General features: G+C 37.6%; 1 protein-coding gene across 1 annotated transcript in view; it reads left to right on the top strand.

The window, feature by feature from the left end:
- The first annotated feature begins 3,787 nt into the window (after positions 1–3,787).
- Positions 3,788–16,709, top strand: part of LOC113051706 (pre-mRNA-splicing factor ATP-dependent RNA helicase DHX15-like) — a 35,205-nt gene continuing 22,283 nt past the window's right edge. The window contains exons 1-5 of the mRNA XM_026215674.1: positions 3,788–3,976; positions 7,213–7,549; positions 9,341–9,534; positions 9,677–9,836; positions 11,463–11,681. Coding sequence (XP_026071459.1) covers positions 3,909–3,976; positions 7,213–7,549; positions 9,341–9,534; positions 9,677–9,836; positions 11,463–11,681 — 978 coding nt within the window. The 5' untranslated portion in view covers positions 3,788–3,908. The remainder of the gene's footprint in view (positions 3,977–7,212; positions 7,550–9,340; positions 9,535–9,676; positions 9,837–11,462; positions 11,682–16,709) is intronic.

Below are 16,709 nucleotides of genomic sequence, written 5' to 3'. Positions count from 1 at the left end.
CATACACTGTTGAATTATTCTATTTGAAACATAAAATAATAGATTTGGATGGCAATTTTTTATTTTATTTTCCATTTTATTTTTCTCTGAACTGTTCCTTTAAGTAATGTAGTAACAGCTCAAAGGGCTTTAGAGTTGTGTCCTGTGCTGTGATCTATGGGAGTAGTAAATTTAGTTTGGCTCATAAGTTCCTATCAACCGTTATTGAAGGACCAAACAATGCCGATTCATACTTTATGCATAAACATTATTAGTTCAAGCACTAATCCTGAACTTCAATCTGTTCTCTCAGCCGACGGCGTCCTCTCACAGCAGACATCACATCTCCCTTCTGAGAGTAATTCACTGCATCCAATTATTTCAGTGCTTCTCTGTTCAAGAGCACTGTCCCAAATAAACCTTTAGAGGAAGTGCACGGAGCATTGCGTTTTATCCCCTTTTTTATATTCAGTTTGATTTGTTTTTGACTTGGGACCCGAGGGATCTTGTCTGTTTGTGGTTGTTCAGCACAGATCACGAAACCCGAGTCTCTCAGTGGGCAGGAAAACTTCTCGACTTATTCAGATATTATTTACTAGTGAGTTGGCCGCTTTTAATTGTTTTTATAGACACTTTTGGGATCGAATTGATAATATGCTCTTAAAGTGACACTTTATTATTCATGTGCCTCAGGGCAATCCATGCATGTAAGTAATAAAAATTAGAAGCTTTCTTTTTTTTTTTTAAATGGCTCATACTACAATTTATGACACGCTAAAACGAGAGCATTTTAATCTATTTGCAAGAATAATGTTAATGCACTAAAGGTCTCTTTTAATGTTTCTGAATGTCTTCCTGGGATCCAGCCGTTTAAAAAATAGCTTAGACCATACATGCCACAGTTGTAGTCTTTGTTTTCAGAAATATTTGTGTGTTTGCCATGTCAGCTTCCTCTAGTAAATGGGTAAATCCTCTAGTACATATTTTTATATATGGTAGCGCATTGCGTTAGCAGCGCAAAAGGTCGTGGGTTCGATTCCCAGGGAACACGTTAGGTAAAAAAAAGTCAGCCTGAATGCACTGTAAATCGCTTAGGATTAAAGCATCTGCTAAATGCATAAAAAATAAAATAGTCGTATGTGTTTGGTTTGGGAGACAAACTAAATGTACAAAGCTGAAGGCATTTGAAGACCAAGATTATGAAACATACAGTCATTTTTGACCAGGAACACCAAATTAGGATTTTGAGCACAGCACAAGAGTTGCATTAGTTGTTAGTTGTGTTGTGCTTTAATTAGTCATCTAATTTATTTTTCGGAGCCACCAACAGCTCTGGAAATGCGATTCCACTTGAAGTTCATTCTTAACCACCCTTCATATTCATAAGGGACTGTCATACGTGAATATATTAAAGTTGTTCTGCTTCAAGTCGAAACTGCATCTGGCCCGTTATTTAATTGTCTGTGAAAGCTGACATAAAAATGCCCTGTATTTCAGATTTATACAGAGAGCAGTGAAATGTCTTGTTAACGTTAACTTGTTTTTTCCCGTCACCATCAATTCCCAGCCGCGAGCAATGATCCAGTAGCTATTATGTAGCTTGTTAGCCATGCCTAGGCTGTGTAATCAGTGACGTCGACGGCAATGATCGTCTTCTGCACTAGCTGATTCATTGCAGTAGATTAGTCTGAATGTACAGGAGCTCGGTGCATCCAGAGACTTCATTCAGGAGACTGTCAGGGAAAGCCAGTACAGGTTTTGGTGATTTCCCAGTCGGAGAGAAATAAATGAAGTGTTGACTAAACATTATACGGGAAAAATACTGAAAAGTGATTTGTGAGTAATAAAACATTCTCGATCTGCAAAACAATAAAAATAAAAATGCACACTAAAGTTAGATGCTTGTAGCAGGCAACAGCATATCATCAGACTCGATATGTAATAGATAATTTTAGTTTAAGACATTTACTTTTATATCTGAGACATCTTTTAGTTTCATACTAGCTGCTTTTAAAACAAATATGAGCTATGATGAATTTAATTTCATTGCAAATACCATGCAATTAAGTGTTCATTCAATTCACACTTGAGTATTGTTCCACAATAACTTGTTTTGTGATTTATTTATTTATTTATATATTTATTATGTCATTACATTGCTTGGAGCATAAGAAACTAAATATTTTTGAAAATGTTGATGATATACATAAAAATAAATAGACATGAAAAGAACATGTATAGGCAAAAAAATATTTCCTTGTTAGGTTTCAGGATGTTTTTAGCCAAACTTTGCACACATATGACTCAACTATTTTATGAAATATCTAACGGAATGAATTGATACACTACTGTTCTTCGTGGAATATATATAATATATATTTTTTATTGGTTTTACAAATTTATTAAATGTATCTACTGTATACACTGCATTTAACTTGCATATTAATGTCTTCTTGAGGCAAACAATAATGAAAAAGGAGCGTAATAATGAGGAGTAATAACTTGGAAACATTTTCATAGGAATATCTCACATTTTATAGAAATATTGATCTATTGACTTGTTGTGCTTCTCCAAAATGCCTGGTTTAACATGATGACTGTCCTGCCATCCTCTACAGAAGATATGCATGAAAATGAATTCCTGTTTCATAACGAAAAAGTGAGATTTGAAACATTTCAGATGATGAAGATGTTTATTTACGACAATTTGAAAACTAGCCAGATTGACATTGTAATTACAAATAACTTAATTTGATCATTATGTCAATACCAGTCATATTTATAGACCAGGGAGAGGGAACCTCCAAACATCTGATATCCCAACCTAAGGGTTGGAGGGGTTAGTCTAATAAAATCACAAAAATAAGGCTTCATGTTAAGAAAGAATAGTACACAAACATTTCCAAAACTGTAAAAGGTTATTTAAAAATAAAGCATTCATGAATTATTTTATGACAAACATTTTTAATGTCTTAATCATTCTTATATATTATTATACAGGTTGTGCATAAGAAACTTTTATCCAAAACCACTTACAAAAGAGAAACAAATTACTCCAGTCAGTCTCGCACGTCCTGATATTGCTGAGTTAGATGTGTTCCTAGAGAACACACATATTTTGTTGACCCTGGAACAACATTTTACTCAAAAAATTTAGTCTTGACCATATCCCTACACCTAAACCTAACCTTAACCATGAGTGATCCTTAAAATCAGAGGAAATGATAGATGAATGACACTGATGTACAAGCACCAAACACTGATTTTAAGCATAAACTTCAAAAAAATCTATAAACTTGTTCTTCAAATCTGAACAATGTTGTTCCAGGGTCAACAAAGATGTTGTCCCAGGAACATGTCTCACTTGGTAAAATCAGGTTCTGCATCAGTCTCAATGCTAGGTTTATTATACAACAATAATCAAGTGCTAAGATTATCACAAATTAAACAAGATGTTGATGCACATCTTTCTTATCACATCGTTATATTCCACCTCGTACTAGTACACTTGACAGAGAATCACTTAAGACACTTTGCAGTAGGACTATTCAACATTATTATATTCAATCCAAATTCCAAGGAAACGAACTCTGCGGCGCCCCGCGCGGTGAACTCTGGGAGCGGCGATACATAGAATAACCCCCGCGTAATTTATACAGAGCACCCACAACACAGCTTACATTTTTATATTCTTCTCTTGCATCTTCTCATGCCAAAAGGTACTGAGAACCGCCATCAATAGTATCACTGATCTATATTATATACATAAACAGAGGCGTCTGCTGCAGAGTTCATATGGGGCAAGTGCTTCCGGTCGCCATCTTGTCGTTTAGCCGTCTGTTTGTAAGAGAGAAAGCGAGCAGCGGCTGCATTGGAGAAACAGACCAAATCCCTTTCTCTTCTTCCTTTTTAATATTTCAATTTCCGAGATGTCAAAGCGGCATCGGTTGGACCTAGGCGATGATTATTCGTCGAGCAAGAAGAGGTCGTCTGACGGGTGAGTTTGGTTGAGTTTCAGCGGTCCGCGGCGGAGGGAACGAGCGGCTAGTTTGTGCTAGCATGCTCACACTCTTTTGCTGACCTGGTTTTAACATCGCACGGACACTGACATCGTTGCTAATAAATGCTGCATATAAAAGGCCTAGTTTGTTTCAGAAGAGGTGATTGTAGCAGGGAAAGCGGGGTGTTTGTACAGAAGCGCGAGTCTTTGTGACTCCAGCAGCACGTGTTTGACGCACAGCACGCGCGATTTACTCTTCATCACGCGTCTGTTTTCGGTTTAGTTTCTTCATGCTTCTGTTTAACAGCGTGTAAAGAAGCGAACAGGAGGCCTGTGTGGAGAGGAGATGTCTCTTGAAGAAGGCCTCTGGTGAATGTGATCGTGTCTCTGAAAGCATCCGCTGAGAAACGAACTAGAACAAAACTAAAGTGATGATTTTTGGGATGTGAAGCTGTAAATCCTCTGATCCTATGTTTTGAAGGCTGATTTTTGACTGCATTCTGCTAAAGCGCGGCCTACTTTGTTTATCTTTAGTCTCCAGTCTAATATACTGATTTATTATCAATGTTGGAAAGTTTTTACTGCTTAATATTTTTTGGAATCAGTTTTTTTTTCAGGATTCTTTACACACACACACACACGGACACCTTGGCAATTGATTCCCATTGGCTAGTAAATTTCTTTTTTGTTTGTAAAATGGCATATTTTTTAAATATCTGAAAGTACACTCTTAACATCAGTCAAGCATTATAATATGACAAGTATTATTTAATGATATAACTATTATTTAGAATGAAAACTTGATCAACATGTTTGCATATTAGCCATTTTAACTGAACTTAGGACTGGTGGTGGTGTGTTTTTGCTCATTCAGTGTTTCTGGGAAAAAATTTGGAGGGAAAAAAAACAAATACTTATAAGAAAATGATGCAAATTTTACTAATAAGAACAAGATGATATGCACGAGCTGCTGGATTGATATATATTATTAAGGTTTTGTGCATTAGGGCTTGGCGATGTATGAAAAAAATTATATCTCGATATTAGGGCTGCAACTAACGATTATTTTGATAATCGATTAATCTGTCGATTATTTTTACGATTAATCGATTAATCGGTTTATGTACTTATATTTTATTTTTTTCCATTTTTTCCCCAAGTAAATTATTAATAAAGGGTCTTTATCATTCAGCATAGATTTTTAAGAGATTTTAACCATTTTGCATTGTCATATCCTCATCAAAAATATACCTGGAGTTGTTTTATTATGTTAGTAATCCTTTGTCGAACTCTTCTGCAATCAAAACACTGACCCATACTCTAGCAAAATTCACAAGGAGATTTCAAATATTGTTTTCACCATGGCAGTCCTTAGAGCTCCTAAAGTAGTTTAACATCCCAAACAAAGCTTAAGGAATCTTTGAGAACATATTTTCACGAAGTATAAGGATAAAACAGAATAAAATTGCAGTGCATTGTATTTTATTATTTACTGGGAAAAAGCTTTATAGCTTATGCTGTGAAATTGTAAACAATCCTTCGAAAAAAAGTGCCAATGGCATGAAACCTGAATGGAACTCACAATTTAAAGTAAAATCCATCAGAAGGTTGTCCAGAAAAAAAAAAAAAAATGGGACACACACAAAAAAACCTGCTGTGTGAAAAAGAGCAGTGAATACTTAGAAAAGAAGTGCATTTTAAATATACTCAAACATTTACCTCTCTCATTCAGTCATAATTAGTCTGCACGACTGAATTTTGAACTGGTAAACGACAAACTGATCACATAACATGTTTGTAAAGCTTTAAATGTTAACTGTTAAAAAGCAATGTTATCAGCTTTTACGGCTAAACATTTGCAAACAACCTTGTACTGGAGAATCTGCACAAATAAAATTCTTAGGGGCCGTTCACATATCGCACCTAAAAACGCGTGGAAAACGCTAGTCGCGCCGCTTTCTCCTCCTTTCCAAAGCGCTCGGGCAGAAGCGCCCTGAGGCGTCTGCCTTTGCTAAGCAACCATGACGTGCCCTCTCCATGAAGACCCGGAAATTTCAGCAAAGGATAAATGGATGCGGTGTGGACGCGCCTGGAAAAACGGGCGCATCGCACCGCGTGCGTGTCGCGACCGCGTCGCTTCCAGTATGAGAGTGCATACTGCGCGCCTAAATAGGAAATAACGAACTTGAGCACGCAAAAGACACGATATGTGAACGGCCCCTTAAACAGTTCAGTAGTGCAGAGTTTACAGGTTACTCTTCATTTTGAAGGCTCAAAGTAAAGTACTCCCACTTCCCGCTGAATGCTGCAGAGACGCTGTTCGGGAAGCACGTGACATAAAACGAGGCCAGCTATTGGCTATTCGCTACTTCACCTGCTGTACTGGCTGAATAAAACCTCCGGTGGCTCATTACTGCCACACTTTGGTCACCGCAGATTTGAAATATGCACGAAATGAGCCGCTTATGGCAAATAAAATTTATTTAGCGACGAATCGATTACTAAATTAGTTGACAACTATTTTAATAATCGATTTTAATCGATTAAATCGATTCGTTGTTTCAGCTCTACTCGATATTGACACTTTTTTTACGATATTCGATACATCTATATTTGCATGAAATAATCTGGGGTAAACTTTTTATTTTTTTTTATAAACACATTTTTTAGCTAAAAACGCGTCTCTACTGTCTGCGGTTTAAAGAGAAGCTCTGTGGCATGAAAATATGTTCCCACTGACACTAGATGATTCGTTTTATTTTTTTTTATTTTTATATTTCATGATTGTTTGCTGCAGATGCAATCATTCCTGAAACAGACCTACTTTGCGCTCCGATAGTACATGCTTCTGTGAAAGCCATCAGTATGAATGATTTCAACTTAAAATACAGTTTTGATACTTCTTGTACTCTTCGAAAGACCAGTTTGTTCTTCTGGGCTATCACTATATCGCTATATATCGCTATTTAATGGGTTAAGCAGATGCACAGATTAGGGACTCATGTTTACCAGCGCTACGGTGATAGTTAGTCGCGTTTCCACAAATAAACTGAAACCCAACAGCTGTGAAACACTCTGAAGTCTCATTAATAAAATGTATTATGTAAGAGTTGGCTGAGCTGGAGTCAAACAGGCGCTCGCTCAAACTCATAGTTTGAATATCAAATTCTCATGAATATTACCAGCTGGAGAACTAACTTGGCCAGGAAACTGAACCGTGTGTCTTCCACCAGTAAGGACCGAGACCGAGATCGGGACGAGAGGTCGAAGGATCGTGACCGTGACAGAGACCGTGACCGTGATCGAGACCGGGATCGAGACAGCAAGGCGTCCAGTGTGCCGCTCATCTCCGGCGTGTCCATGGGTGGGATACTCCCTCTGAAGCAGACGGCCATGCAGCAGCAGATCAACCCCTTCACCAACCTGCCTCACACGCCGCGCTTCTACGAGATCCTCAAGAAGAGGCTGCAGCTGCCCGTCTGGGAGTACAAGGAACGCTTTAACGACATCCTCAACCGCCATCAGAGCTTCGTGCTCGTTGGAGAGACCGGCTCTGGAAAGACCACACAGGTTAGTCCAAACGAGGGCTTCCTTATGCTTTACAGCTTTTCACAGAAGACCTTGCTTTGGCCTCTCTAGCCAAAACCTCCTTGCGTTCAGGGATCTTTCAACAATGGATATAAAAGGTATTTATTAGTAAGGCTGGGTTTTGACACAATTTCACAATTTGATTTGATTAATCCTTAGGATTTCGATGCAATGTGGATTATTTTGGATGTATATCAGGTACAGGACATGGCTCATGGCATCTCAACTATAATGCTGGAAAATATACCTGAGAGTCAATAGTGTGGAAGGTTGAAATGAGCTGATTTGTATACAAACACTTACTTATAAATACTCAATGAAGTTTTTGTAATATCAAAGTTATAATACTAATTCTAACTTTAATTGCATAATCATACATTTAATTTAAATAATTACATTTCTACTCCAGTTCCTTTAAAAAGTAAATAAGTAAATGTTTAAATGGAAGCCGCAAAAATGTGAATTTATTTAAACATAAATATTGAATAACATAAAGATAAAAAATGTTAAGTGGTGAATATTCAGCAAAATGTTCCCCTCTAGAGTTCATTCAAAACAGTCTGTTTTTATTTGATTACTTTCAAAATAACAGTGAAACGTTGTACTTTTGTAAAATAAAGAAAACTAAGAAAATGCACTTGCCATCTCTGTCTCAGTGAACTTCCTGTAATGAATGATTTTCTGTGCTAAATGAGACTTTACGTGAAATACTTTACAAGCTATTGTCATCTTTACGTGTTTCAATCACTGATTGAGTGATTACATTAGACTAGACATTATTGAGTGATTTTAACCTCAGCGCTGCTGCCTCTTACCGAGGCGTTACAGCGATCTGTCACTCCACATTAAACTGTGCCAAAAAGCCATTTAATATTTGAATATTCTAATAAAATGGACAGAATTTGAAATCTGAGACTTTTTCTTATCAAAATCATATCGAGCGTATTATTGTGATTTATTGGTTGTGAGGAGCGCTACAATGTAATGTTCATTATCTGACAAGCTAGAATAATCAAACCTTGGGATTTATGATTCAAAATCGTTTCATAAAATGAGAATCAATGAAAATCGAGGTCAATATATATATTTTTTACCAAGCCCTATTAATAAGGGTGTTAAGGGTGCAGGAAGGCTTGGTGCAGTTATTACATTGCAGTGTCTGTGAGTTAATTATATTGCTCCACTTAAGCTTCATGGTGGTTTTGGGTCACTTATAACATGCTTTAAAAAAATAAAAGAAAAAAAGTCACATGCTCTAACCATCTTCACAACTTTTAATGAGCCATTTATAAAAATGTTCACAATAGAAGAAACTTTAAAGTCTCTCTGTAGTTTTTTGCCAAAACACAAAGTTTTTACAGTTAAGGCAGGTTTTTTTTTTTTTTTTGATTATTTTTTGCTATTTTAATTATTTTTAATAGTATGATATTATTTGATTTTAATTTTTAATAAAACAAAAAAAAAAGTTTGAATAATAAACTAATAATATTATATAATTGTATAATATTATTAAATAATACTAATTATATTGAATTTTATTGAATTATAAAAATCAATAAGTATATTACTATTGTACTGTAAAATAGACTATTACTTAATGTTATTTCTTTTAAAGTAAAATAATACTTTTTTACAGGTTAAATGTTTATCATTTAAATAAAGTATTTAGAATTTAAGAATTGTTGTTGCCATTATATTGTCGTATTGAATGGGTGGAAAAACAGATTTTCCTCCTTTCTTTGATTATCGATTTGGTTGACTCTTGTGTTCCAGATCCCTCAGTGGTGTGTGGACATGGTGAAGGCCCTCCCGGGGCCCAAGCGCGGCGTGGCTTGTACACAGCCTCGTAGAGTGGCAGCCATGAGCGTGGCTCAGAGAGTGGCTGATGAAATGGACGTCATGCTGGGGCAGGAGGTCGGATACTCCATCAGATTTGAGGACTGTAGCTCTGCCAAGACCATACTGAAGTAAGTTACAGTTCTGGAAGAGAACAAAGGATTGGACAAGCAATGTGTCTGTGTTTTTTCATGAGGAGTCGTAGTGTAGGAGCTTTTGGACAAATGACATCTGAGATAAAGATGAGTGAATAAAGGTGTCTTGTGTTTACAGATATATGACAGACGGTATGTTGCTCCGCGAGGCTATGAACGACCCGCTGCTGGAGCGATACGGTGTCATTATTCTGGATGAGGCTCACGAGCGCACCTTAGCCACAGATATACTGATGGGCGTCCTCAAAGAAGTGGTTCGGCAGAGATCCGACCTTAAGGTACATAACGTCATGCTGATCGTATGCTTGCACCACCTTGTGGTTATTTTACTTTCTACAATCATCAGTTACTTCAGTTTTATCACAACTCTAATCTGAAATTATCCACTTTATATTACAATAATGTTTCACATGTACGTATAATGTACTTATTATAGTCATTGCAATAACCGGATAATAACTAGGCACTAATCTTGAACCTACACTTAAACCTAACCTTAATCCTTGTCATAACTTTATAGCAGTCTGTGGGAAAGTACTCTTCAAGTACTCGGTGTAATATAAAATCAACCCAAAAATTCTTAAAATCAGTTCAATAAATGAAAAAGTGTTGCATTAACATTGCTCCCATTTTTATGGGAACTACAGTGTAACATGTAAATTTAATCAGTTGAAAACATTTAATAATATACTAATATTATATATATAAATATACAAACAGCCTTCAATCCAGATCCATTTACTTGAGTCAAAGATAATAAAGATAATTGACTTGTTTTGTGAGAAATTTGACCAAATTGAGTTTATGCATAAAGCAAAGAACAAATTTCTGTTAGTAGGTTTTGAAAACTTATATCCCTTTTAAAATATATATATATATATTTTTTCTGAGCTTATTGGCTGATATTTGTTCTTGTTAATTGTTATTTTGCTTCTCAAGAAAATGTATCTTAATTTAAGATTTAATAATTTGCTCCTCAAATTGTTTAATTGGTCTTAAAATGAAGTGAATTTCTGAAATGTATTTTATAAAGCCTGCAGAGGATTGTCAGATGTCCACTAATAATACACATAATCTTGCTTTGATAGTATCCTGATTATGTGATTAAAAAGGCAACATTTTCCGGAAACTGAATATTTTGGAGGGTGAACATTGCATATAATGTATATTCATACATTTGATTAATGCATTTCTGTATACATGTTAGCAAGGCTAAAATGATGATTTTTGCTTGCATTGATGCAAAGTTGTTCATTTTCTGTTTGAACGAATAACTGTTTATGTAACAGAGAAACTCTAACTGTTGAGTAGTTCATCTTGGAGGCTGGGACAGGAGAAATTGTTCTCTTAAGAAATGCAAATAATTGTGACTGCTGCCAATGAAGCCGCTCACACACACCTGACAGCTGTGTGTTCGTTTGTTTGAAGACAAACGTGGCCACTGCGCTCTGAAATGCACATCCAGTCACTTTAGCGGAGGTAAAGCTGCTGCTGCTGGCTCAGCCCATTTGAGAGCCATCAGCCCAAGGAGAGCAGAAGCACAGCCAGTTTTTATGGCTGAAATGTGCTGGAGCGAGTCTCATAAAGCAGATGGGTAATGACTACTTGTTGTCAGGAACAAATCAAAGGTTATACATGTGTTCAGAGACTGTTAAATAAGGTCTAGGTGACTCAAGCCCAGAGTCCCCATGCAGCTTTAAACTTTAACATGCTTTAAAAGCATTTATAACTGCTCATGATGTGGAAAGCTCCAGAACGGCTCTGTGCTTTTTTTTCTTCCATTAGAATCATAATGTCCCCAGAGAGATCGAGATGCACTCATTGTGGACACGGGCGAAACGTAGCGGCTTTTAATCGAATGCTTTCCATTCAAAAGCCAATTCTGTTTCTTTATTTCTCCCCAGGTCATCGTTATGAGCGCTACTCTGGACGCTGGGAAGTTCCAGGTTTATTTCGACAGCTGCCCCTTGCTCACCATTCCTGGCCGGACGCATCCCGTGGAGATCTTCTACACGCCCGAGCCGGAGAGGGACTACCTGGAAGCGGCCATTCGCACGGTCATCCAGATCCACATGTGTGAGGAAGATGAGGGAGATGTGCTGCTCTTCCTCACCGGACAGGAGGTAACGTCGCTGATGTCCTTCCTGAATAGGGTTCATGCAGAGAATGCTTGCTTTTAACCAAATTATGTTTTCAAGTCTTTGAAGTTTTTGAAAAGTGCTTGAATTTCACTTTTAAAACTGTATGAACTCTGTCTGAAGCCCGAGCATTTTACTCTTTATCCAAGGACAGTGTATAGAGGCTGCTAGGTAAACACAGATGTAAATACAGCAACACTAGCAAAACATCGCTCTGCTTGTTTAACTCTTTCCCTGCCATTGATGTGTTATCTCGTCATTTAGAAGACTACGCTTACCCGCCAAATACATGTTTTTTAATGGCTTTTCTGTTATACACTTGGGGGCGCTATTACGAGTACAAGACCTTCTGAACAAAAACACACACGCAAAGTGGAGTGGCTAGGGCTGGGATAAACAATTATTTTTTAAACGATTAATCTAGCGATTATTTTTTTCGATGCATCTATTAATCTAACGATACATTTTTTCAGACCGATTCGATTTCGATTATCTCCCATTTAATTGACTACTAGAAATTTATACATGTTGATTTACATATCTGAATGAAAAAAACAGGAATTCCTTAACATTGCAATATGTTTATTGCTCTTAAAATTACAAAATAAAAGACTGACTAAGAATGCATTACTTTGCACTTGTATAAAGATAGCATTCAATAAAACCTTGAAGCCTTAAAGAAATAGCTTACTGAAACAAGCTTACTGAACACATAGGGCCTAGCTTACTGAACACTTCTTTCAGATGGAAATAACAACAACTTGATTTCTAGTATTCAATAAAAAAGGTCACCCTTGTTTAGAGCGATTGAAAGAATACAGTAACCAATGTAAACTTGAGGGCTTTAAGCTAATACAGAGAGTGCTTTTCCAAAAAACAACCTCCAAAAAAAAAGATCAATGCAGAAAACCCCCAGGATTGGTTATATAACGTTGGACAGAATGTTAATCCGGCCATCGCGTATATTCAGCATACATAAGGTAAACGTTTTGCAAACGTTTTTTAGAGAAATAAAAACAGGTCGATGAATCGATGCGCATATTTTGAGTCGACGTATTTTTTTGCGTCGACGTCATCGATGACCTCAACGCATTGTCCCAGCCCTAGGAGTGGCCTTTACTAGGGGTGCTCCGATCACGATCGGCCGATCGATATGCGCATCTCGTCAGTAAAGCCGGTTTTCTAATCAGCAGTTAATTCCATCAGGTGCGCGATTTCACATAGAGCACCTGTTACTACACAGAGCCGTTGTTAAAAGAGAAGATGCGCAAATCACGTTAATTTTCAGCGTTTATTGGCGCATCTTCTCAGTTAACAACGGCTCTGTGTAGTAACAGCTGCTCTATGTGAAATCACACACCTGATCGAATTAACCGCTGATTAGAAAACCGGCTTTACTGACGAGATGCGCATTAACGATCGGCCGATCGTGATCGGAGCACCCCTAGCCTTTACACCTCGGGTGTGCATTATTTTTCTAATAATTCAACGGCCCGGAGTCAGTTATTCCTCTTATACTACGGTCACCAAACCTTAAGACATTGATCCGATGATTTATTTAAAGGGATCCGTCCTGTTTTTGTACTTAAATCGCTATTGTGAGTAGGACTCTTTCTTCCGCATTTCATCCAATGTCTCTTGCTAGTTCCCAAACGTAAGTTTAAAGCTGGTAACAGAGGCTTGAGCTGTTGATAGCATTCTAATGCAGTTATTAATTTCATTATTGGAAAGAGCGACAGAGACACACACACACACACACACAGAGAGAGAGAGAGCGAGAGAGAGAGAGAGCGAGCATGTGTGAATTAGGATAACGTACCGCCGTGCGTCTAGAAACAGCGCTGTCTCCTCGCTAGTGGGGAAGTGTCATGTGTAGTCTTTAAGTTGCTGTACTATAGGCTAACTGATAAAATCGTCAGGGCAGCGCTGACAACACCTTTTGCGCAAACTGCGTGACCATTATTACAGTTTACTATACAAAGTGATATTGAACTGTAATGCGGTCAGGAGAGCTGCCTGGAACTACGTTCATCATACATTTCCCAGAAAATAATTGCACACCTCAGAACCTTATTCAGCCAATCAGATTCAAGCATTCAACGGCCCCGTAGTATGAAACTGCTCAATGTTAAGAGTTAAATGTTGATCCAGGAAGTGGTATATGTCTGTGCAAGCTTTGGAGGTGTTGATGGAAGCGATTTACTGGATTTATGCTTTGATAATTGTATTGGATATTATCCAGATGTAGTTTTTGCTAAATTCGATTTTCTCACTTTTTTGCAAAAAATGGTGCATTATGAAACCTACCTATATCCAAGTGTTGATAAAAAAGTTTTAAGCTAGAATAAAACAGGTTTTTTTTTTGTTTAAAGTAGATCTCAAATATATAAAAATAAATGTTAATTTATAATATAAATAAATACTATAATAGAGTAAAAATAATCAATTAAATAATGCTGCTTAGATGTTGTAACTCACAGTCTGAGAGCTGTATGGCTGCTTAGATGTCTGACAGCTGAATGTTTTTTCTAAATATTAGCTATATACAGGTGCTGGTCACTTTTTGAATGAAAATAGTGAAATAAACTTTATGATATTGTAATTATATGACCTGTATGTTGCTTGCAAATTGAAATATTGTTGTAAATGTTTTGCCAGTGATCAAGTATTTTCTCTCCTGAAGTATGAGATGCATATTTTCCCAAGTGTGCTATGTTTGGCATCACAGATTATGAAAAAAAAAAAAACATTCATTGAGCCACATTTGTCATTGGTGACATTTTTCCAGCCGCCTCACACACAGCAGTTAAATAGTGCAGAAGAGATCAATGCTTAGATTGATAATGGCCATGAACACAGCTGGCCTTGGCGCAAAGACAAAAGCCTGTGAGAGATGGGTAAGAATGACCCAGATTCAGTCCTGAAATTAAGCCATTTATTATTTTACGTCTCCTTCAACCAGTGCTCACCTGAGCGCAGTGGAGGGTCAGGGACCCACCCAGATGATGAATACGCTCACAGATGGAGAATCACCAGTGTGCCTCATAGATTTGTCCTGTTCCTCTTCTCTTTTTGCAGAGATCAAAGGCAAAATAACCTAATTTTCTTTCATGCTTTACATAAAGATAATGAGGCCAACTAAAAATCTTGCAAATGGCAGGAATCTAACAGTTTGGTCAATTTAAAAACTGCACACGCAAAGCAGGTTAAAAGAACGAACAAACAGTCCGACTGACTGTCTAACTTAATGTCTCTCACTTCCCTTTTCAAAGAGAAGTCATATCTTCGCGCCATCAATCTAATCAGATAATTTGACACCCTATTTATTAACGGCAGACTCCCGTCATTAGTTTCTCCAGTGGGTCTGCTCGTGTACATCCGTTTTCATTTGCAGGTGAGAGATTGATCGCTGGCTCATTGCAGAATGAATGAACTCAAGTAAGTTTCAGTTGGACTGTCTCCACCAGCATCGGGTGATAATGGAGTGGAGATTTATTGATGCGCAGGATCGTTTTCTTTGCTGTGAACTAATCATTATCAAGTCCAGAATGTCAGTGGATACAAGCGAGCGCAGACCAACTTTTGGTGTTTAAGTGTGCATTTTCACATAGTCCTGCCCTAAACTCCTGCCATTGTTTTAGCATTAATTTGTGAGTCGGGCTGCTCAAACCAACAGAGCATCGGTTTTCATTTTTGGGTATATTATGACTTTAATTGGTATGTTTACATAAATGACAACTTAAACTCACACTGACATGATGATTTGGACGTCTCTTGGCTTTGTAGTAGCAGATCTGGCTTGTTAATGTGCTTTTAATTTGGTTAATGGAGTTCATATGGACTTGGGCAGTTCAAAGGGTGCTGTGCTTAAGCATGTGATGAGACTGATCACAGTAATGGAGTTGGCCATTATATTTCGCCCATTTAAAGATTGTTTGAATATGTTCAAATCTAGACCAAGAACATGGTTTTCAGGCAGGTCACATTATAGCTCAGTTTGCTCCTTTCGGTCACTGAAGGTGCCTTTAGTTGAGCAATTTACACTGTTTGTCCACTTCGTTTTAGCTTCTTTATCTTTTCCTGGTTCCCTCCAATCCATCAAAACTCAAATTTGCTCGTTCCAATCAGGTCTAGATTACCACTGATTAAGATTAGCTTTCCCCTTTTCAGATCTGTGCCAGCTAATTTGCATTTGCAGCATGTAAATTAAAGCGTCCATGTAAAATATTTTCCTCCAGTATTGTATCGTGCCGCCGCGAGAAGCGAGGGTCTTGATTTTGCATCCTGCTCCAGGTGCAGGCTCTTCTGCTTTGGCACAGCCGCGTGTCCCTCTCTCCTCCTGACAGCTGCCGCTTCCCAAGGGCTGATGGACTATTAATACTTTGGCTAATTCTATCAATCCATTCAGATTTGCCTTGTCCTGCACTGTTGTGGCAGAGCTTTGATTAAGATGCACATAGCCACCGGTGCCATTTTCTGTGCATATTGTGCCCCAGGGAGTGATTTGGCACGTGCATGGACTACCGTGTCTCGGATTTCACTGCGCTTACGAGCTTTAATGCTTTTATGGGTAAATGATCAGCTATAGCTGCATGCATACATATTCAATGAAAGGGTCTCAAGTAAAAGATGTAAAAGACTTTTAAGGGCTTTCAATGTCGCAGTGCATGTCATGATATCGATAAATGTTTGATTACAACAGCCTGAAGGTTTTGTAGAGATCATTGCTTGACTGTTTCCCATTTCCTGCTCAAGTCTCAATGCACACTTTGGCCCGAGGATGGCGGTACTGCATAAGCTTTGACTTCCAAACGAGTAAGACCGTGCCACTTGTGTTGAGAGTAATGTGCTCATGCATGAAGAAAAGACAAAGCTTTGCACTAAATACTAAGCGTTCTTCATTTGTGTCCGAGTGAATATTTCTCTGACTTATGAAAAAGGGCATTTAGTGAACAGTGGTTATAGTAGTCTAGATGAACATTTGATATTTTTGTAAAGCATGTGTTTGTCAAA

Source organism: Carassius auratus, chromosome 32, assembly GCF_003368295.1.
Source record: "Carassius auratus strain Wakin chromosome 32, ASM336829v1, whole genome shotgun sequence".
NCBI lineage: Eukaryota > Metazoa > Chordata > Actinopteri > Cypriniformes > Cyprinidae > Carassius > Carassius auratus.
Note: the sequence above shows the minus strand (reverse complement) of the source record. Positions and strands in the feature narration are given on the sequence as shown.